This window comes from Zophobas morio, unplaced genomic scaffold, assembly GCF_036711695.1.
Source record: "Zophobas morio isolate AGI-343-1 ecotype UQ-CSIRO unplaced genomic scaffold, CSIRO_AGI_Zmor_V1 ptg000002l, whole genome shotgun sequence".
NCBI classification, from domain to species: domain Eukaryota; kingdom Metazoa; phylum Arthropoda; class Insecta; order Coleoptera; family Tenebrionidae; genus Zophobas; species Zophobas morio.
The window spans coordinates 10,245,684-10,268,292 of NW_026972107.1; the positions used below are offsets into that span (position 1 = coordinate 10,245,684).

The following is a 22,609-nucleotide window of genomic DNA, read 5'->3' on the forward strand; positions in this document are numbered from 1 at the left end:
AGTGCACTAAACTGCCATGCACTCCGGCTGCACTCCCAGATAAATATTCTTTAAGCAGACGTCAAGTTTTTTGCTGTTCACATGACGGTTTTGGCGGCTGTTGTTCAGTCAATACGATAAATTGAAATTTCTAAAAATAACTGATTCACGCATTGCGACGAGGAACTGATAAGTGTGAGGCACAATAGAAAAAGCATCATTTTACACGCAACCGCCGCCAAATTTAATCATGCAATTTCTGCCGATACGCAATTTACCTAATGCAGGTTTAATCAAAATTTATTTTGGGTCGGAATGGATAAATTGTGTCCATTGTTTCCGAGCGAATTCGCGTGAGCTCGCATGTGTGTTGGAATGCCAAAGAACGCAGAGGAAATTTTTTAAATTCATACTTTTCTTTGGTTTTTTCATGAACATTTTTTCATGTAAACTTGAAATGTTACTCGATGTGAGAAATTTTCCAAACAAATAGCGTTCTGTTTGAGGAGTTTGGCATCATATTCATATATACAAACTAGATCTCAACGACTGCACAACTTTGGTATATATGCAGAAATAACATGATAAACTCTCCAGACGTAATGTGACACCTCTACGTTTTTAACTCGTAAATAGGGCTCAGAAGACATTTTACGAGCTTCTTGTCATCTTTGCGACTTCACTTGTGTAAACACGTGTGTCTGGCTGATAACAGTATGTTTGTACTATAAAAAAAAAATTGGTCGCAGGTTATTTCACAGAACTTCTTTCGCTCCCGAAGTATGCAAGCCCATCAAATCTCGCTTCTTTGAAAAATTTCCAAAATTGAAATGTTGAAAAACTGAGAAATCAAAAACTTGAAAAATCGAACAATCGAAAAATCGAACAATTGTGCTAATAAAAATTTTAAAGTTGAGACATCGAAACATAAAAAAATCGTAAAATGAAAAAAATCGAAAACCTGGAAAATCAAAAAGAACGAGAAATCGAAAAATCTAAAGTTTAAAGAATCGTAGAACTGAAAAAAATCGAGACATACTAAAACCGAAATATCGAAAAACTGGAAAATCGAAAAATCGAAAAGCCAAAAAGTCGAAAAATCGAACAACTAAAAATTCTATTCTATTCGAAAAGTCGATAAATAGAGAAACGGAAAAATCAAGAAATCTAAAAGTCGCAAAATCGAGAAACTGAGAAATCGAAAATTGAGACACGGCAAAAATAAGAAAAAAAACAAAAATTTAAGAATTGAAAATTGAAAAATCGTATAAGTCAAAATATGTATTGGAAAATTGTAAAATCTAAGAGCCGAAAAATTGAAAATTCAAAAGAGTAAAAAACGAGAAATCGTAAAATCCACACGAAAAATTGGAAGAAAAAAATTTAAAAATGGGAAATTGAACACACCTTGAGACTTCTGTAAATCGAGACATCGAAACCCGAAAATTTTCAAAAATCGAGTAATTGACAAATCGGAAAATGAAAAATTGAAAAATTGAAAAACCGAAAAATCGAAAAATTGAACAATCTCAAAACAAAAACATTGAAAAATGAAAAAATCTAGATATCGCAAAATCCAAAACGTAAATCGAAAATTTTAAAAATCGAAAAGTTGAAAAATCAAAAAATTTAACTGAAAAACTGAAAAATCGAGAAAATGAGAATTCCAAACATTCAAAAGTCAAGAAATCGAAAACTCGGAACATCTAAAAGTCGCAAGAACGAGAAATCGAGAAATCTAAAATTGAGAAACGTCAAAGATTAAAAAAAAGAAAAATTGAAGGATAGAAAAATTGAAGAATTGAAGAAAACTGGAAAATCCCAGTACAAGAATCGAGAAATCCAAGGTTGAAAAATCGAGAAATCGAAAATCTGAAAACTCGAAAATTCGACAAAGTAAAAAAACGAAAAATCGGAAACTGGAAAAATTTTTAAAATCGAAAGTTCTGGATGTCGACAAATCGAAAGTTCGAAAAATGAAAAATGTATGTCGGGAATTCGAAATGTCAAAAAAAGTAGAACAAAAGAAAAATCGGAAAATCTAAAATTTAAAAAATCGAAGAATTGAAAAATCCCAAAAATGAAACATCAAAAAGTTGGAATATGTAAGTATTGAAAAAGCGATAAGCCGAAAAGTCGAAAATTGAAAAATCCAAAATTTAAATCGAAAAATTGAAAATTTAAGAAATTGAGAAATTGAAAAACAAAAATAAGAAATCGAAAATTTGAAAATTCGGAAAATTGAGTATCCCGAAGCTAAAATATCGAAACTGAAAAATCCCAGTACAAGAATCAAGAAACCCAAGGTTGAAAAATCGAGAAATTGAAAATCTGAAAACTCGAAAATTCGGCAAAGTAAAAAACCGAGAAATCGTAAAATCGAAACGAAAAAGCGGAAACTGAAAAAATTTTAAAAATTGAAAATCCTGGATGTCGACAAATTGAAAATTCGGAAAATAAAAAATGTATGTCGGGAATTTGAAAGGTCAAAAAAGTAGAACAAAAAAAAAAAACGGGAAACGAAAAATCGGAAAATCTAAAATTTAAAAAATCGAACAATTGAAAAATCCCAAAAATGAAACATCGAAAAACTGGAATATGTTTAGTATTGAAAGAGCGATAAGCCTAAAAGTCGAAAATTGAAAAATCCAAAATTTAAATCGAAAAATCGAAAATTTTAAAAATCGAGAAGTTGAAAAATCAAAAAATTGGTATGAAAAACTGAAAAATCGAGAAAATGAAAACTCGGAAAATCAAAAAGTCGCAAAAACGAGAAATCGAGAAATCGAAAACTGAGACACGCCAAAGTTTAAAAAAAATGAAGAATCGAAAAATTGAAGAATAGAAAAATTGAAAAATCGCAAAACTCAAAATATGTACTGGAAAATTGAGAAATTGAAAAAAAAAAAAAAAATAGAAATCGAAAATTTGAAAATTCGAAAAATTGAGTATCCCGAAGCTAAAATATCGAAACTGAAAAATCCCAGCACAAGAATCGAGAAATCGAAAATCCGAACAATAAAAAAAAATGAAATATTAAAATATTTGAAAATCGGGAATTCGAAATGTCAAAAAAATTACAACAAAAAAATCGAAGAATTGAAAAATCCCAAAAATGAAACATCGAAAAATTGAAATATGTAAGTATTGAAAAAGCGATAAGCCGAAGAGTCGAAAATTGAAAAATTTAAAAATTTAAATCGAAAAATTGAAAATTTAAGAAATTGAGAAATTGAAAAATCAAAAAATTTAATTAAAAAACTGAAAAATCGAGAAAATGGGAATTCGAAAAATCGAAAAGTCAAGAAATCGAAAATACGGAAAATCAAAAAATCTAAAAGTTGCAAAATCGAGAAATCGAGAAATCGAAAATTGAGAAACGCCAAAAATTAAAAAAAAAGAAAAATTGTAGAATCGAAAAATTGAAGCATAGAGAGATTGAATTGAAAACTGAAACATCGTAAAACTCAAAATATATACCTATTGGAAAATTGAGAAATTGAAAAATAAAAAAATTAAAAACTCCAAAAATTCCTCTACAAAAATCGAGAAATCGAAAGTTGAAAAATCCAGAAATCGTTAAATCGAAACGAAAAATCGAAAAGAGGAAAAATTTTAAAAATAGGAAAACTTGGATGTCGAGAAATCGAAAATTCGAAAAATAGAAAAATTGAAATATTAAAAAAATTTTAAATCGGGAATTCGAAAGATCAAAAAATTGTGAAATCAAAAAAACGGGAAATCCAAAAATCGGAACACTTAAAGTATCGAAGAATTAAAGAATCGAAAAATTGAAAAATCCTTAAAACGAAACATCGAAAAACTGGAATATTGAAAAATCGATAAGCCAAAAACTTAAAAAATCGAAAAGTCTAGAAATCAAAATAGTCAAAAAATCGAGAAAATGAGAATTTGAAACATCGAAAAGTCAAGAAATCGATAACTCGGGAAATCAAAAATGAAGAAACGCCAAAAATCGAAAAAATAGAGAATCGAAAACCTGAAAAATAAAAAATTGAGGAATTGAGAAACTGAAAAATTAGTAAATCCAGAATTCAAAACATCGAAAAGTCGATAAAGCAAGAATAGGAAAAATAAAAAAATCGAGAAATCCAAAATTGAGAAACACCAAAAATTAAAACAACGAAAAACCGAAAAATCGTAAAAGTCAAAAGATGTATTGGAAAATTGAGAACTTGAAAAATAAAAAAATTGAAAAATCCCAACATGAAAAAATCGTAAAATCAAAAAATCTAAAATTTAAAAAATCAAAGAACTGAAGAATTGAAAATTTGAAATATCTCAAAAGCGGAACATCGAAAAACTGGAACATGCATAAAAAAATCGAAAATCCGAAAAGTCGAAAAATTGAAAAACCAAAAATCGAAAAGTTCAGAAATCGAAATAGTCCACAATCGAAAACCCGAAAAATCAAAGAATTAAAGAATTAAAAAACAAAAACGATAAATTAAAAAATTAAAATATTTAAAAAACGGGAAACTGAACAGTCGAAACACCGAAATTTCTGTAAATCGAGAAACTGAAAACTTGAAAATTTTAAAAGTGAAAAATTGAAAAATCGGAAAATAAAAAATTTTAAACATCGAAAATTGAAAAACCGAAAATTCGAAAAATCGAGAAATAGACAAATCGAAATATTGAAAAATTGAAAACTCTAAAATTTAAAAAATCGGGAAGGAAATTAAATCAAAAAATCGAAAAATTGGAGAATCAAAATACTGAAAAATTTTCAAAGTGTAATATTCGAAAATTAATAAATCGAACAATAATTCAAGAATCAGTATCATGAAAAATCCCAAAACTAAAGCCTCGAAAAATTCAGATACCGGAAAATTGGAAAATCTAGAAATCGAGAAATCCATAATTTAAATTGAAAAAGTGAAAATTTCAAAATCGAAAAATTGAAAAATTAAAAACCTCAAAAATTCCAAAATTGAAGAACTGAAAAAGTGAAAAATCGATAAAACGACAATTCGAAATATCGAAAAGTCAAGAAATCCAAAATTCGAAAAATGAAAACATCTAAAAGTCGAAAAATCCAGAAACTGAAAAATCGAAAATTAAGAAACACCAAAAATCGAAAAATTGAAGAATCGAAAAATTGAAAAATCGTAAGACAAATATGTATCAGAAAATTGATAATTTGAAAAATAGAAGAATCGAGAAATAGGTTTTTAAAAATTCGAAAAAGTGAAAAATTCCAAAATTGAAATATCGAAAACTTGAAAATAGAGAAATTGAAAAATCAAAAAATCGAGAAATTGAAGCTTTAAAGAACTGAAAATCCCAAAAACTGAAATATCGAAAAATTGAATTACCCAAAGCTGAAAAATCGAGTAATCGGGAAGCCGAAAAATAGAAAATTCGAAAAAGTGAAAAATCGAGAAACCATAAAATCGATGCGAAAAATCGAGAAGTCAAAAAAATTCAAAAATTCCTCAACTGAACCATCGGAAAATTTAAAAAATCGAAAATTTGTAAAATCCGAAAATGAATTGTTATACAATTTTGATTTTTTTTTTATTATTGATGTACTATACTTTCGATAGCCTTCAAACGTTTACAAGATTTGAAAAAAATCAATTTTGCAATTTTAAAGTTACATTGTTAAAATTTTACAAAAAAATTTTGGTTTGTTTTTTCAAATCTGGGTGGTTAACTTAAAAACTCAACACGGATTGATAAACCTGAAGTGGATGAGTACATTATTCTATAAATAAAATGTTAATAATATTTAATATTGTAAAATTTGGAGATGACGTCATACCATTGTTGATGGGGATGATCAAACACATTCTGGTTAGCTAGTTATCATCTACAATTGTACATGATATTCCAAACATACATACAAAATTTGTCAACAATCGGTCTAGTAGTTCAGGAGACTACGTGTCTAATAAAAATCGACACAGCTGCCAGACAGACACACGGAAATAGGTGATCACTTTTTTCGTATTCTAGGGGTTATGAAGCGTCGGAAAACATGAAAGGGGCCAGTTATCCAATGGATTCCTTTCGCAATACTTTACCTTACGCTGGGGAAGTAAAATCGGTCGACAAATATGATTGCTTGTATTTTCTTAGAGATTCTTATAGAGCATACTCCACCGTCTGGTAGTTTGTTTATATTTGGTCTGGTGTGGAATGCAGGGAAATCGGGTGAACAGTCAAATAATTGCTCAAAAATATGAATGAATGCATTGAAAAAGCGGAAAGCTGTGCCTATTCTAGTGAGTTTTCCCAAGTAATACGCGTCCTTAGATACAATGGTTGCTGCAGTTGAATGTAATTTCCTGGACTAAATAGAACGTCGCAAGATTATATTTCGTATACATATAAAATTTGTATGTAGCTCGCTAAACGAACTAGCACTTGTTCGTCGTGAATTTGGAAATTAATCCCCGTCAGAATTTAGTAATTTTCTCTAATTTTCGCTCGTGCTGGTGCGCTGTTTACCAAAACTTTTCCAACATGATGTTGAATGCCGGCAGGATTGCAGAAACAAGTTCTCAAATTCAATGCAAGTTATCTCTTACGAGATTAGCGCCTTCAGGTTACGTAGCACGGTAATAACACGTAATTTTATTCGGTGTAAGTTGATGAAAGGAAATTAAATTCTGAAGCGCCGCGCTTTAAGGACTTCTCACGGAAAAATATAAATAATAATTCGCTTTAATTGAATTTCAGCGGCATCGACTCCGCTGCCATATCAACACTTCAATTTCCGGTTCTGCGCCATTAAAAAAATTAATTTTCCATAAACGATACAGGTTTATTAAGGGAACAGTGGAAGTGGGCGATTTCTGCAATGAATAATTCCGGAGTAATGAAGAGGGAGAGTTCTTCGTCGGCTCGGAAAAAATATTGTGATTCAAGATCAGACGTTTCGACGCTTTTTTAATCGCGGGGAGCGCGCCGACACGAAATTAAAATAAATAATGGCGAAACTGCTTCGGTACGTCGCGACCACTAACTGAAATAATATATTTCAGCTGAAACTTTAATATTCGCAAGGCACTGTAATTGGATTACATCTGTACCTTTGTTTAGTCGAAGCACTGGCACCACTCTAAGAAAATGAAATATTCAAGAACGTGGTTTTGCAGATGCTACAATTTTTAATTCCCCCGATTTTTTTTAGCTTAAAGTAAGGGAATTTTGTGATGTGAATATTAATGAGTACTTTACATATTTAAATTGAAACGTTTAGGGCGCCGATGGAAAACAACACAAGTATTACATTAACTTCGAGACAAAGGACGAAAAATGAATTTTCCTCCATCTGATATATTCGCAATTTCATAGCTCATTTCCGTGATAATTTTCATTTTAACCGGTTAACGCAATTTGTACGCAAAAAATTCAATTAATTACTACAGCTACGCAAACATATTTTTTCGCCAAATCTCCACGAGTGGCTCGCGCCTGAATTTTAAAACAGCCCCCGCCAAAACACAGGTCGTCGCATGAGAACTTGTTTGATCTACAGACCAGAGCGCACTTAGGCCAATGTCGACCCTAAACGATTTAATCCATAAGCCATGTTTCGTGATCTGACCCTTTTTAAACCATAATTTCTACGGGAAAGACGTGTTTGGTCGGACTTTACAATGAATAAGTGAACATTTTGGTAGATACATGTATTAATTATTGACATGAAACTATTTTTTGTTTAATTCAGAAATAATTCTCTAATTATGTTGGGTACTAGCAAAACTTCTAAAATTAACAATACTGTTGGAATCTTTATCTTTTGGAAATGTTAGGATCTACTTTGCTTGAATTTCTGTTTATTATTTAATTTAAATTTTTAGCAATAAAGCAACAAGCTTAAAAGACTTTCAATGATATTGATATGATAAAATAAATTATTCAGTTATGTAGATGCATCTTATAATAAAATACTTCTTATAATAAAATACTTCTTCAACTTTCGAATTTTCAATTTTCGAAATTTTACTTTTAGAATTTTTAAGTTCATTTATTAGGCAATTTTTAGATTTTATACTTTTCGATTTCTCGATTTTCCGATGTTTCAATTTTCGATTTTCCAATTGTTCTCCTCTTCAATTTTACGGTTTTAAATATTTTGTTTTTTCAATTTTTCAAATTTGACTATTATAAACTCTTAGTTTCTTCAATTTTTCAGTTTTTCAATCTTTAGGTTTTTGAGTTTTCAATTTTTCAATACTTTAATATCTCAATTTTTGGATATTTTAGTTTTGAGATATTTCAGTTTTTCTTTTATTTTCCAATTTTTCGAAATTTCAGTTTTGGGATTTTTCAGATTATTTATGATTCAACTTTTCGATTTTACAATTTCTCAGTTTTTCAATTTCTCGATTTTCAATTTTTTGATTTGTTAAGTCTCCGGTGTTTCAGTTTTGTGTTACGTTTCCACTATTTCTCCTCTTCAATTTTACGATTTTTAAATATTTAGATTTTTCAATTTTCCCATTTCTTGACTTCCGAGTGTACGGTTTTTCTGTTCTTCGGTTCTTCAGTATTTCGATTTTTCAGGTTTTTGATTTATCAATTTTTCGATTTTTTGATTTCAATTTTTTTTTTGATTTCTCAATTTTTCAATTTTTTAGAACCTTAGTTTTTGGATATTTCAGTTTTGGGGTTTTTCAGTTTTTCCATTCTTCAGCTTTTGGTTCATTTTCCAGTTTTTCAATACTTCAGTTTTGCGATTTTTCAATATTTCGATTCTTCGACTTTTCAATTTTTGACTTCTGGATTTTTCAGGTTTTTGATTTTTCAATTTTTTGATTGTTTTTATAGTTTCGATTTTTCTATTTCACTTTTTTATTTTTTGATTTTTCAATCTGTCAATTTTTTAGAATCTTATTTTTTGGATATTTCAGTTTTGGGATTTCTCAGTTTTTCCTTCATTTTTCAGTTCTTCGATGCTTCAGTTTTGGTATGTTTCAATATTTCGATTCTTCGACTTTTCAATTTTTGATTTTTGGATTTTTCAGGTTTTTGATTTTTCAATTTTTGGATTTCTTTTAAGGTTTCGATTTTTCGATTTCTTAATTTTTCAAATTTTTAAATTCTCAGTTATTGGATATTTAGCTTTGGAATTTTTCAGCTTTCCCATTCTTCAGTTTTTCTTTCATTTTTCAGTTTTTCGATATTTCAGTTTTTGGGTTTTTCGGTTTTTTGATGCTTGATATCTCAATTGTTTAATTTTTCAAATTCTCGATTTTCTGATAAATATTTGAGTTTTATCAATTTTCAATTTTTCGATTTTTCGTTTCTTAATTTTCGATTTCTTGATTGTCCGATGTTTCCAATTCTGGTTTTATCGAGTTTTCAGTTTTTCAATTCTTCAGTTTTTTGTTTTTCAGTTTTAAATTTTTCAATTTCTCGATTTTTTAAATTTTGGATTTCTTGATTTCTAGATTTTTAAATTGTTCGATATCTTAAATTTACGATGTTTTAGTTTTGGAATTTTTCAATCTTTCGATTTCTGAATTTTTGTTCGATTTATTACTTTTTCAATATTACAGTTTAGAAATTTTTCAGTAAGTACTTCGGTTCTTCAATTTTTCCATTTAATTTCTCGATTTTTCATTTTTTTTCAATTTTAACATTTTCAATTCTTCGACAATTCGATTTGTCAGTCTCCATTTTACGATTTTTCGGTTTTAGATTTTTCAGTTTTTCATTTCAGTTCTTCTATATTTCAATTTTTCGAATTTTTCAAATCTTTCGATTTTTCGACTTCTCGGTTTTAGATTTTCTGTTTTTCAATTTTTCGTTTTTCAAATTTTCGTTTTTTCAATTTTTCAAATTTGACTTTCATAAACTCTCAATTTTTCAATTAATCGATGTTTTGATCGTCCCATTTCTTGATTTTCGAATGTTTCGGGTTTCCTGTTCTTCAATTCTTCAGTGTTTCGATTTTTCTGATTTTTGATTTTTCAATTTTTCGATTTTTTATGGTTTCGATTTTTCGACTAAATTTTTTTATTTTTTAATATGTATCTCAATTTTTCAATTTTTTTGAATTTTAGTTTTTGGATATTTCAGTTTTGGGGTTTTTCAGTTTTTCCTTTCTTTAGATTTTCTTTCATTTTTCAGTTTTTCGATACTTCAGTTTTGGGATTTTTCAATATTTCGATTTTTCGATTTTTCAATTTTTGTATTCTAGATTTCTCAGATTCTTAATTTTTCAATTTTTGGATTTTTTTTATGGTTTCGATTTTTCGATTTACCTTTTTGATTTTTCGACTTTTCAATTTTTCAAATTTTTAAATTGTCAGTTGTTGGATATTTCAGTTTTGGAATTTTTCACCTTTTCCATTCTTCAGTTTTACTTTCATTTTTCAGTTTTTCGATATTTCAGTTTTTGGGTTTTTCAGTTTTTTGATGTTTCAATTTCTCGATTTTTTAATTTCTTAATTTCTCTATTTTCAATTTTTCTATATTTCATTTTTCACGTTTTCGAATTTTCAAAATTTTCTATTTCTCAATTCTTTTATTTTTTAAATTCTCGATTTTCTGATGCACATTTGAGTTTTACGATTTTTCAAGTTTTTGAGTCTTCAATTTTTCGATTTTTGGCGTTTCTTAATTTTCGATGTCTCGATTTCTCGATTTTGCGAATTTTAGATTTTCCGATTTTTCGTGTTTTCGGTTTCTTGACTTTTCGATGTTTCGAAGTCTCGTTTTATCGAGTTTTCAGTTATTCAATTTTTCAATTTTTTGATTTTGCAAGTTTTTAATTTTCCAATTTTTCGATTATTTAAATTTTGGATTATTCGATTTAAATTTTGGATTTCTTGATTTCTAGATTTTAAAAGTGTTCGATTTCTTAATTTTTCGATGTTTTAGTTTTGCATTTTTCAATATTTCGATTCCTGAATTTTTACCCGATTTATTAATTTTTCAACATCATACTTTAGAAATTTTTCAGTAATTTGGTTCATCAGTTTTTCGATTTTTCGATTTAATTTCTCTAATTTTTATATATTACAGTTTTCGATTTTTCATTTCGGTTCTTCGATATTTAAATTTTTAGAATTTTTCAAATGTTTGTTAATCTTTTCGACTTGTCGGTTTTTGATTTTCTCATTTCTTGACTTTCCAGTGGTTCGGTTTTTCTGTTCTTCAATTCTTCAATGTTTCGATTTTTCAGGATTTTGATTTTTCAATTTTTCCATTTTACATGGTTTCGATTTTTCGACTTCGCTTTTTTGATTTTTCGATTTCTAAATTTTTCAGTTTTTTAGAATCTCAGTTTTTGGATATTTCAGTTTTGGGATTTTTCAGTTCTTCCATTCTTCAATTTGGGATTTTTCAATATTTCGATTCTTCGACTTTTCGATTTTTGACTTCTGGATTTTTCGATGTGTCCATTTTACTACTTTTTCGATTTTTCAATTTTTCGATTTTTAAATTCTAGATTTTTCGATTTTTTGATATTTTAATTTCTCAATATTTAAAATTGTAGATTTTTCGATTTCTCGATTTTTATTCCAATTCTTGCATATTTTAATTTTTCAATATTTCGAATTTTTCAAATGTTTCCATTTCTTAATTTTTCATTTTTTAACTTTTTCGATGTTTCATTGTTTTGTTTCGATATTTTGATTCTTCAGTGTCTCGATTTATCAATTTTTCAAATTATGACCTTTCAATTTTTCATTTTGGCTTATTTCGGTTTCTCAGTTTTTCCATTTTTTCTTTTTTTTTTATTCTTCCGCTTTTAGATTTTTCGATTTTCCAATGTTTCAACTTTTAACTTTTCGTATTTTCGACTTTGGCCTATTTCGGTTCCTCGATTTTTCGATTTTTCGAGTTCATGTCTCTTCTATTTCTCGATCTTTTGATCTTTGGATTTCTACATATTTCAATTTTTCAATTTTTCGAATTTTTTAATTTTTTTAATCTCGATTTATCGAGATTTGAATGTTTCCATCTTTTGAGTGGTCACTTTCTCGATTTATCAATTTTTCAATTTGAAATTTTTTTCGATTTTTCGATTTTGGCCTATTTCGGTTTCTTAGCTTTTCGACTTTTCGACTTCTTGATTTCTCGATCTTTTGATTTTTAGATTACTCGGTTTTTCGATTTTCCACTTTTTCGATGTTTCGATTTTTCAATTATCGGATTTTTTGAATTTTGGAGTTTGCATTTCTCGTTTTTCGGTTTTTAAATTTTAGATTTTTGAATTTCTCATTGTTTCAATGTTTCGATTTTTCGGTTTTCAATTCTTCGATATTTCTGTTTTTCAATTTTTCGACTTTTTATATTTTACATTTTTCGATTTTTTAATTTTTCGGTTTTTAGATTTACCGATTTTTCAGATTTTTTTCTCAGTTTTAATATCATACAATGTATCGAAAATAACTTAAAAAATTGTGACTAAAAACATTTAAAAATCCCAACAAAGACAATGTTTCCAAAACATAAAAATAACTACATTTTCCCGAAAAAAATCTATTGGATTATTACAATTTCTACAATATTGTTAATTTAAGACGTTTTGCTAGTGGAAAATACAATTAAAGAATTATATATAGTCCAAATCAACCAAATCGCTTCTGAACGCTTATTAGAGTCGACACTGGCCTGAAAGCGCTCTGGTCTGTAGATCAAACAAATTCTCAGGCGACGAAATGTGATGCGTTTACTCTTTAATGTAAAATCCACATTTAACGGTATATTAAATAATTAGGGAAGATTTTTCCCATTATTATCCATTGTTGAGCAAAGAATGGTGGTGAGGTGGACGTTCGTAGAAGTAGGAAGCCGTAAACACCCCCATTCCGAGTTCTGTAATTTATCACGGCGTAACTTCGGCTAAAACCCGCACTTCGCAGGTTCCATTTTTGTGAATGCATCGAGCCATATTACAATTCAAAGTAGTTTAAAAGACCCCATCTGAGCACCGTATTCGGGCGGTTAAAGCAGCTTCTCTGCAAAAATATAGGCTCTCCAAAAGCTCCAAAGTTATTTTTAAAGCGGTGAAATCAATGGTACGTCCCGGACTAATGCGACAACGATATATGTAGAACTAGACGTGGTTTTTCCTCCATCGGAAAGCTAGCTCGAGGCTTTGCGGTTTCTGCTCCTATTGCCTTGTCAACTGGAATTGACTTTTTATTGGAGCTTTCGTGATTGTTAGGCGCGAGCTTTATCCCTCAAACAGTCCCGGATTATTCATGTCTGTCAAAAAACTAAACTGCCTGATAATTGCGGCCGGGTTAAAATGGAAGTGACGTAACGGAAAACGCGGCGATCGCTACGTGAGTGCTCGTTTTATCGTCGAAATTCGAAAGAAAGCGTGGGAGATGAGGAAGATTGGAAAATATAGAAAGAAAATTGTAACTGAAAACGCCCGAACACGTGTAAAGAATCTGTAAATATATACAAAGGAACTGCCAAGTCTATAGATATTTTAAATGTGGGGATGTGATAAAATGCAGGAGTGCGGAAAGCTCGGCAAAATGGTAATGTTTGCAGAAATAGTACACGCGAACGTCGGGAAACGGCACGACTTGACAGTAAAACTGCGTGTGCAAGCTCTAAATAAAAATAGTGAGTACAAAGACATCTCCCTCGAACTGATCTCGCGCTAAAAATTCCAGATAACGAAGATTTATGCGGTGGTGGCAGGAGCTACGCTTGATTATTTTGCAAGCTGAAAACAAAGCGGGCTTTTAATCAAGTCTACATCATAAACCAATGAGTATGAAGACTTCTCTAACTTGTTAATAGGTCTTGCGAATTCAATTACGCGTACTGAAGCACCGAGCAATTACTAGACATCGTGGACTCGAGGAAGATCTATTTAATATTATTTCCATCTGATTTTCAGTTAATTTCGGGTTTCGTTAAATTGTAATTAACAAAAAAAATCAGGACACCGGAAACGGGAGATCTACCTTTTCGTACTCTTGGGGGTCAAGAAACGTCGAGAAAACATAGAAGTAGCCAGTTGTCCAAGCTAAGAAGTATTGTAATTTTTTAGTATTGTTAATTACTTAGTCTTGCAGTATTGTAGTGTGGCCAAGTATGCTCTACAAAAATCTCTAAGAAAATAAGACCAATCATATTTTTAAAATACAGAATTTATCACAAATAAAATTTTGCACGTAAGCTCCGAAACTAATGGACGGACCAATCAAAATTTGATAATAATATCAAATATTATTTAAATTTGATAAAATAAGGTACTTCTCCACTTGTGGTTTATGAATACGAAAATGAACATTGTGTAGGAACATTTTGCAATTTAACTTTAATATTGGAAAATCGACTGCTAAATGTTGCTTAAATGCTAAAAAGTATGTACATAGTACTGAATTTGTAGTTAGTATAAATACGTGTTGAATTTTTATCCTAGACACTGAAATTTTGGAAAAAATGAAAAATTTTATAACAATTCAATTTTTGGATTTTTAAAATTTTCGATTTTTTAATTTTCCGATGTTCCAGTTTAGGGATTTTTCATTATTTCGATTCTTCGATTTCTCGTTTCCATTTTACGATTTATCGGTGTTTTACTTTTTGGAATTTTCGATTTTTCGGCTTTTTAATTTCTCGAATTTTTAACTTTGATTTTGAATTTTTCGATATTTAAGTTTTGGGATTCTTCTTTCCCATACATTTCAGTTTCATGATTTTTCAGTTTTATGGTTCTTCGATTTTTAATTCTTCAATTTTTGATTTTTTAATTTTTGAGGTTTCTTAATTTTCGATTTTCGATTTTTCAATTTTTTAACTTTTTAGATATTTTTTGATTTTCCTACTTCTCGATTTCTGGAATTTCAATGTTTTTAATTCTCAATTTATTCATTTATCAATTTTTCAAGTTTAGAATTTTTTGATTTTCGGGTTTTACTAGTTCAATTTTCCGAGTTTTTACATTTTCGTTTTTTGATTTCTAATTTATTCAGTTTTTCGGTTTTTCAATTTTTTGATGTTTTAGTTTAGGGATTTTTCAGATTTTCGATTCCTAAATTTTTATTCGGTTTATTACTTTTTTCAATATTGCAGTTTAGGAATTTTTCAATATTTTAATTCGCACAATTTTTTTATTTTTCGATGTAGATATTTTCTCGAATTTTTATATTTTGGATGTTTCCAATTCGAGAATTTTCAATTTTTCGATCTTCCGACTTTTCAGGTTTAGATTTTTCGGTTTTTCAATTTTTTTATTTGTAAAAAATTTTCTTTATTTATAGAAGTATCATGGATGTTTCTATTATTCAGTTTACTAAATTTTTTTAGTTTTTCGGTTTTCCGGTTTTTCGAAATTTTGTTTTTTTTAGGATTTTTAAATTTTTCGAACCTTTAATTTTTCGACTTTTTAAATTTTCAATATTTCGATTCTTCGATTTTTCGAATTTTCGGTTCGGTTTATAGATTTTATACTTTTTCGAATTTTTGAACTTTCGATTTTTCGGCTTTTCGATTTCTCGAATTTTCAACTTTCAATTTCTCAATTTTTCGATATTTCAGTTTTGGGATTTTTCTTTTTTTGATTCTTCAATTTCCCGATTTTTTTTTTGTTTTTCAATAATTGAATTTTTCGATATTTCTGTTTGAAATTCTTCGATTTTTCGAATTTACAAATTTTCGATTTCTCAATTTTTTTCTCAAATTTCTCAATTTTCCGATACATTTCAGTTTTACGATTATTCAGTTTTATGGTTCTTCAATTTTCAATTATTTAATTTTTGACTTTTCAATTTTTGTCGTTTCTTAATTTTCGATTTTTTGAATTTTAAATTTTTTGATTTTCGTATTTCTCGACTTCCTGACTTTTCGATGTTTTGGATTCTCAATTTTTCGATTCGTGAGTTTTTCAATTCTACAATTTTTTGGTTTTCAACTTTTGATTGTTCAATTTTTGGTTTTTTTATCTCCGATTTTTTGATTTCTCGTTTTTTCAATTGTTTGATTCCTCAATTTTTCCATATTTTAGTTTTGAGATTTTCAGTTTTTCGATTCCTAAATTTTTATTCGATTTATTGTTTGTTCAGTGTACAGTTTAGGAATTTTTCACTATTTTAATTCTTACAATTTTTTGATTTTTCAATGTATTTTCTCGAATTTTTATATTTTCGATTTTTCAATTTCTCGATGTTTTCAATTTTAGAAATTTCAATTTTTCGATTTTTCAGGTTTAGATTTTTCAGTTTTTCAAGCTTTCGATTTTTAAAATTTCTAGTATTTCAATTTTTCAATTTTTCGATTTCTTTATTTGTGGAAGTGCCGATGTTTCGATTGTTCAGTTTTCCAATTTTTCATTTTTTTTTCGATATAGTGATTTTTTTAGTTTTCCAATTTTTAATTTTTCAGTCTTTCAATTTTGGACTTCTCCAATTTCTCGACTTTTCGATTTTTTGATGTTCCGTTTTTAAGGATTTTTTCGACTTTTAAAATTTTCAATATTTCCACTCTTCGATATTTCCACATTTTGATTTTTGGTTTCGATTCATCGATTTTTTACTTTTCCAAATTTTCGATTTTCCATTGTTTATTATTCAATTTCTCAATTTTCCGATATATTTCAGTTCTGGGATTTTTCAGTTTTTTGATTCTTCAGTTTACAATACTTCAGTTTTCGATTTTTCGGTTTCTCGATTTTTTGACTTTTAGATATTTTGATTTTTACATTTCTGGATTTCTTGACTTTTCGATGTTTTTAATACCCAATTTCTCGATTTGTCCGTTTCTCAATTTTACATTTTTTTTATTTTTCGGGTATTGATTGTTCAATTTCTTAATTTTTTAAATTTTCGTTTTTTGATTTCTATTTTTTTCAACTTTTCGATTCCCCAGTTTTTCAATGTTTTAGTTTTGTGATTTCAGTTTTTTAATTTCCCGATTTTGAATTTTTCGGTATTTTGAGTTTTGGGATTCTTCGCTTTTTCGAATTTTAAAATTTTCGATTCTTCAGTTTTAAATTGTTCAATTTTTGGCATTTCTTAATTTTTGATTTCCCGATTTCTCGATTTTTTGATATTTAGATATTTTGATTTTCGTATTTCTCAATTTCGTGACTTTTCGATGTTTTGAATTTTCAATTTATAGATTTGTCAGTTTTTCAATTCTACAATTTTTTGGTTTTCGGGTTTTGATTGTTCAATTTTGGTTATTTTAAATTTTAGATTTTTTGGTTCTAGTTTTTTTCGATTTCTCCATTCCTCAATTTTTCGATTTTTCAGTTTTTCGATTCCTGAATTTTTATTCGATTTATTATTTTTTCAGTAAGGCAGTTTAAGAATTTCTCAATATTTTAATTTTTACAATTTTTTGATTTTTCGATATATTTTTCCGAATTTTCGATTTTCGATTTCTCAATTATTCGATATTTCTGTTTGGGGATTTTTAAAATTTTTCAATTCTTCAAATTTTCGATTTTGAATTTTTCGATATTTCGGTTTTGGGATTCTTTGCTTTTTCAAATTTTCAAATGTTCGATTTTTCAATTTTTTTTTCAATTTCTCAATTTTCCGATACATTTCAGTTTTACGAATTTGTAGTTTTTTGATTCTTCAATTTCCCGATTTCTCGTCAGTGTTTCGATTTCTCAATTTTTTAATTTTCAATTTTTGGCGTTCCCTAATTTTCGATTTTTCAGTTTCTCGATTTTTTGGCTTTTGGATAAATATTTTGATTTTCATATTTCTTGATTTCTTGACTTTTCGAAGTTTTTAATGCCCAGTTTCTCGATTTGTCAGTTCCTCTATTCTAGAATTTTTTCATTTTTCGGGTTTTGATCATTTGATCATTTCTATTTTTTTCAATTTTTCGATTCCTCAGTTTTTCGATGTTTTAGTTTTAGGATTTAATTTTTTTAATTTCGATTTTAATTGTTTCGGTATTTTGAGTTTTGGGATTTTTTGTTTTTTTCGAATTTTCAAATTTTGGATTTTTCAATTTTTTATTTTACAATTTCCCAATTTTCCGATGCATTTCATTTTTACGATTTTTTGATTCTTCAGTCAATTCTACAATTTTTTGGTTTTCGGGTTTTTATTATTCAATTTTTGTTTTTTTCAAATTTTCGATTTTTTGGTTCTAGTTTTTTTCGATTTCTCCATTCCTCAATTTTTCGATCCTTCAGTTTTTCGATTCCTGAATTTTTATTCGTTTGATTATTTTTTCAATATGGCAGTTTCAGAATTTCTCAATTTTTTTATTTTTTGATGTATTTTTTCGAATTTTTATATTTTCTGTTATTTAATTTATCGATTTTTTCAATTTCAGAATTATCAGTTTTCCGATCTTTCGATTTGTCAGTCGGTTTTTCAGGTTTTCCGCTTTAGATTTTCCGATTTTTCACTTTTTCGGTTGTTAAAATTTTTGATTTTTCAATTTTTCGATTTCTCTATTTATGGAAGTGTAGATGTTTCGATTGTTCGGTTTCTCGATTTTTCAAATTTTTAATTTCTCGACTTTTCGATTTTTTGGTTTTTCAATTTTCCGATTTTTCCATTTTTGGACTTCAATTATATCTTCAATTTTTCGGTTTTTTAAATTTTAGATTTTTCTGTTATATGATTTCCAAATTCTCTGATTTTTTTCAGTTTTTTTATTCCTTAGTTTCGCGATTTTCAATTTTTCGATATTTCAGTTTCTGGATTCTTCAGTTTTTGTTCCTTTAGTTTTTAGAATGTCAAATTTAGACAGACAGACGGACTACTTTTTCGTATTCTAGGGGTCATTAAACGTCGAGAAAACGTAGAAGTAACCAGTTGTCCAATGGACTCGATTACAGTATCGGTTATTGCAATTCGTAGAAAATGTCGTTTAGTTTAGTTTCTCTGTTTCACTACCACGTGTATGTACAACTTGATAAGCATTATCACTCCATTTTTCTGAAAATTGTAGAATACAGTCCTGTTATTATTAGTATTACGCTCCATCTACCCAAACTGATATACGTTACGCTGGAAAACGCTTATAAAATCAAAGTCCTTAGAATACGAAAAAGTAAGTCTCTCATTGGGGTCAACAAAAATCGTCATCACCGGTGCAGCTTTAAACCGTAAATTTATTAATCCTATTTCATATTTTAGAGAAATTAAAAAAGACGAAAATACAAAACGTGTCGGATCAGTCCACTGTTTGTACATTTTGATGCATGCACATAATCAAAATACAATAATTGTTATTGTTTAATATCGGACATAGAACAATGCAAACACCGTTTTGCAAAATGAATATTTTCTGCGGTTTGTTTTCACAATCGCGTCCACCTAATTATATTTCCAAGCACTTTAAAAATGATGGAGGATTACAGCTCCCGAAATAATTATAATCTAAGTTAATTTAATTTATCAAAATCCAGTTTTTCGAGTCGTTCAACCAAAACCCCCGGACAGATAACCAGGTCGAATTTATTCGACATCACCTTGATATTTTCGAGGTGGATATATTTACGAAGGCATTTATTTGACACACGAGTGTTAAACCCTGTTTAAAGATATCAATGGTTCGTTTGCGTGCGAAAAAGATATCAGCACACGGTGACTTTCCCAATGGCAGAACCTCCCTGTCCATTACTTTATCAAGAAGTTGTGTCTCAAGTAATTAATTAAAAAGCCGACACGTAATTAATTACGGTCCACGTGAAGACAAAAGTGTGAAATTTGTGAACGTCATGCGTTTTGACATGTTGAGCTTCTTCCGGTTTTCCATAAGTCGCTTAAATTATCCCCTTCCGTACACGAGCGCATTTAAGACCTACTTAATAAACACCTCGATGGCATGTTTAATGGCAAAAGCATGAAACTTAAATTTTAGAGCAAGGCTTTCAGTTTCCGATGGAATTAATTCGAACCCAACGTAGTAATCTCCATAAGGTTGGAGTCAGTGGCGGCTGGGCGAATTTTACAACGGGCAGACAAGAATGTCGTTGCTGTTTATCTCTCGATAATAATTAGTTAAATCACACACGTATGATAGTCGGCACTTCATCCTGTGATTACACCCAAGTGGAAATTTAATGTCGCATCATTTGACCACAAACCAGCAGTTTTGTGTTTAACGTCACCGTTATTAGCCACCTTAACTAGCAACAAGTTTATTTTATTGTTCACGATTGTCCAGTAACAGTAGCTACAAAATTCACCGGAGCAGTTGCTTTTTTAACGATTGTGGTTGTACTTGTGGTTTATGAACAGGATTTCTTTTTTTTTGTTTAAGACTGTAGTTTTCGGACCTTTCTCCACGAGCCACCGCTGATCGGAGGTAAGACTCCGGGTTGGCGAACATGCAATACAATACCAGCTTCCGGAGCGAGTCTCTTCCGGTCTCGCCACGGAATTTTAATCCAGATTGGGACAAAGGTGTAACGAGTACCGGCACAATTTGCAGTGCAAATTTTGTTTTCACATACAATATTTACGATAGGGGTCTGTTTTAAATTTAACGCCCCTGTAACATTTTTCCCTCTAGTTAGGGCAAGAGTGGAAGTTATTTCAGTAATCTGAAAGTGGCAAAATTCGATATGTTCGTTCTATTTTATAGTATTCGGGGAGGAATTCAATTTTCTGGGGTTTGAGTAAATTTTCTGTAAATGGGCTCGAGTCAGCGTTTGCTGGAAGTAAAATGCACTCCATGTAACCACTTACACGTAATGTCATCACCTTGACGTACTTGGAGTACGAGGCGAGGTATAAGTTGCCAAGGAGGAATTTTTTGCATACGAAATGGAATGGCACGGAGAAAACACTTTATTTTGTGTTTCTGATCTATTTTAAGTTTTATTGTATCGAGAGTGAAACACAAATTATTGCTAATGCAATAAAAATCACTGTAAGATGCTGAAACCTCCCTGAACGAAATTATATTTAAAAGAATTTTTCATACTTGACGTTGATCTCTCAAGTTTGTTTAATATTTTCAAACTGCGAAGTTTTCTCGTCATCACAATCCTTTAACAAAAATTACTTGAAAGTTCGCGTCCCTATTTCTTCCGTTCGGCATATACTGGCGTAGAATAACTAGAACCTTCGCCATAAATCCAACTCTTAAACACCGGCAACTACTATAAAGTCCTCAACAAGTTTCAAACAATGTTTGCAGCAATTTCGCCCCTTCCGGTTGGTTTTTATTCAATACATGTCCCACAACGATGACATAAAAACTCTCAATAAAACCCGAAATATTAAATATACTTACTTTTCTTTTTTGTTTCAGGTCATAAATATCGTCCTGGCGACAATCCTGAAGTCCGCTCTAGAAAAAGAGGAAGAACAATCCGAAGCGTACAGAAAATAATTTCTAATTTGTAGTAAACGCAAAAACGAGATAAATGTACCGAAAGGTATTTTTCATTTTCAGGGGTAAATATTTTCATGACATTGATGCTTTAATTAATCATTCTGTATTTTTTCGCAGTATTTTGTTTTGCCGTACATTTTGCGTTTACTGTAACGATCGTTAAGCAGAATTCTTTTGTACTTAGTTAGCTAGCTATAAGCATTTTTTATTCATTATTATATGTGTATGTTAATAGATAATTTAGGCCAGAAAAGAACATGTATTTTATAAGGATGTTATATTGAGCATGTGTATAACACGTAATAAATAATAAATTGGTTTTGATGCTATTTGTTGTATGCGGTGCATTAGTTCGTATCTTCGTCATGGCAGTCGCATTTGTAACGTTAACTTAATAATGAGCACATTAGTCGAAATTTAACAACGTAAATCACATTACAAGTAGAGCGAATTGCGTATCTCGCAAAATTCGCATAAATATTGGCTGTTACATGCGGTTATAGGGGTTTGGAAGCGAATATAATCTACAGCGACACACAAGGGTAGATCGCTTATATCTTGTACAGAGCAGGGTCGTGGAGCAGGAGTGCTCATTTATATCCATGCCTTCAACTGCAGACCCTATACTCGTATTAAACTTGATACAATTGTAGTACAACGTTCCTTTAGTTTGCTTTATGGCTGTATCATTTTTTCAAGAGCGAAATTACTTCATAAATTCATGTCTTCGTTCTCAAACGTTCCCATTTCCTACATTTTTAATAGCGAATTCCGGAAATTTATGAACGAGATGTGTCTAATTACGTTCTTGATATACTGACTCCTACAAACGAAAATGAAGCGTAAGCTTTTGGTTAAAGCAAAAGAAAAAAGCTCGGAGTCATGGAAAAAGTGAGTAAGGCGTATGCTAAGATTGAGCGATGTGGTTCGGATTTTTCGTTTACTAGGACTTTTTATAAGATGGTTAAAAAGAATTTGCTATAATCGATGAAATATTATTAGTTACTAATAATATTTATTTTAACTAAGTGTCATTTAAATTTTATAAAATAACATACCTACTCCTATAATTGTGTTTTATGAATACGCCTTACAATTATTATTTTAGTAATAATACTAATGAAATTACTTCTAGAACATCAAGTTTAATTGTACTTCTTCAAAATGAGAGATTACCAACATAAACTGCAGTTCCAATTCTTCTATCAAAAAATATAGCTACCATAATTAATATGTAATTATCTAATAAACATTTCAGATAATAACAATTACAATTACATATTCTAATGAGAATAAAATGAAACAACTTATTCCTAAGTTTTGGAAACCTTATTTTTTATGAAAGGATATATAT

The 22,609-nt window shown here is 29.4% G+C and overlaps 1 protein-coding gene across 1 annotated transcript in view; it reads left to right on the plus strand.

The window, feature by feature from the left end:
* LOC135127432 (tetraspanin-2A) overlaps positions 1–21,584 on the plus strand; it is a 165,893-nt gene extending 144,309 nt beyond the window's left edge. The window contains exon 5 of the mRNA XM_064053874.1: positions 21,172–21,584. Within this exon, the coding sequence (XP_063909944.1) occupies positions 21,172–21,252 (81 nt within the window). The 3' untranslated portion in view covers positions 21,253–21,584. The remainder of the gene's footprint in view (positions 1–21,171) is intronic.
* The last annotated feature ends 1,025 nt before the right edge of the window (positions 21,585–22,609 follow it).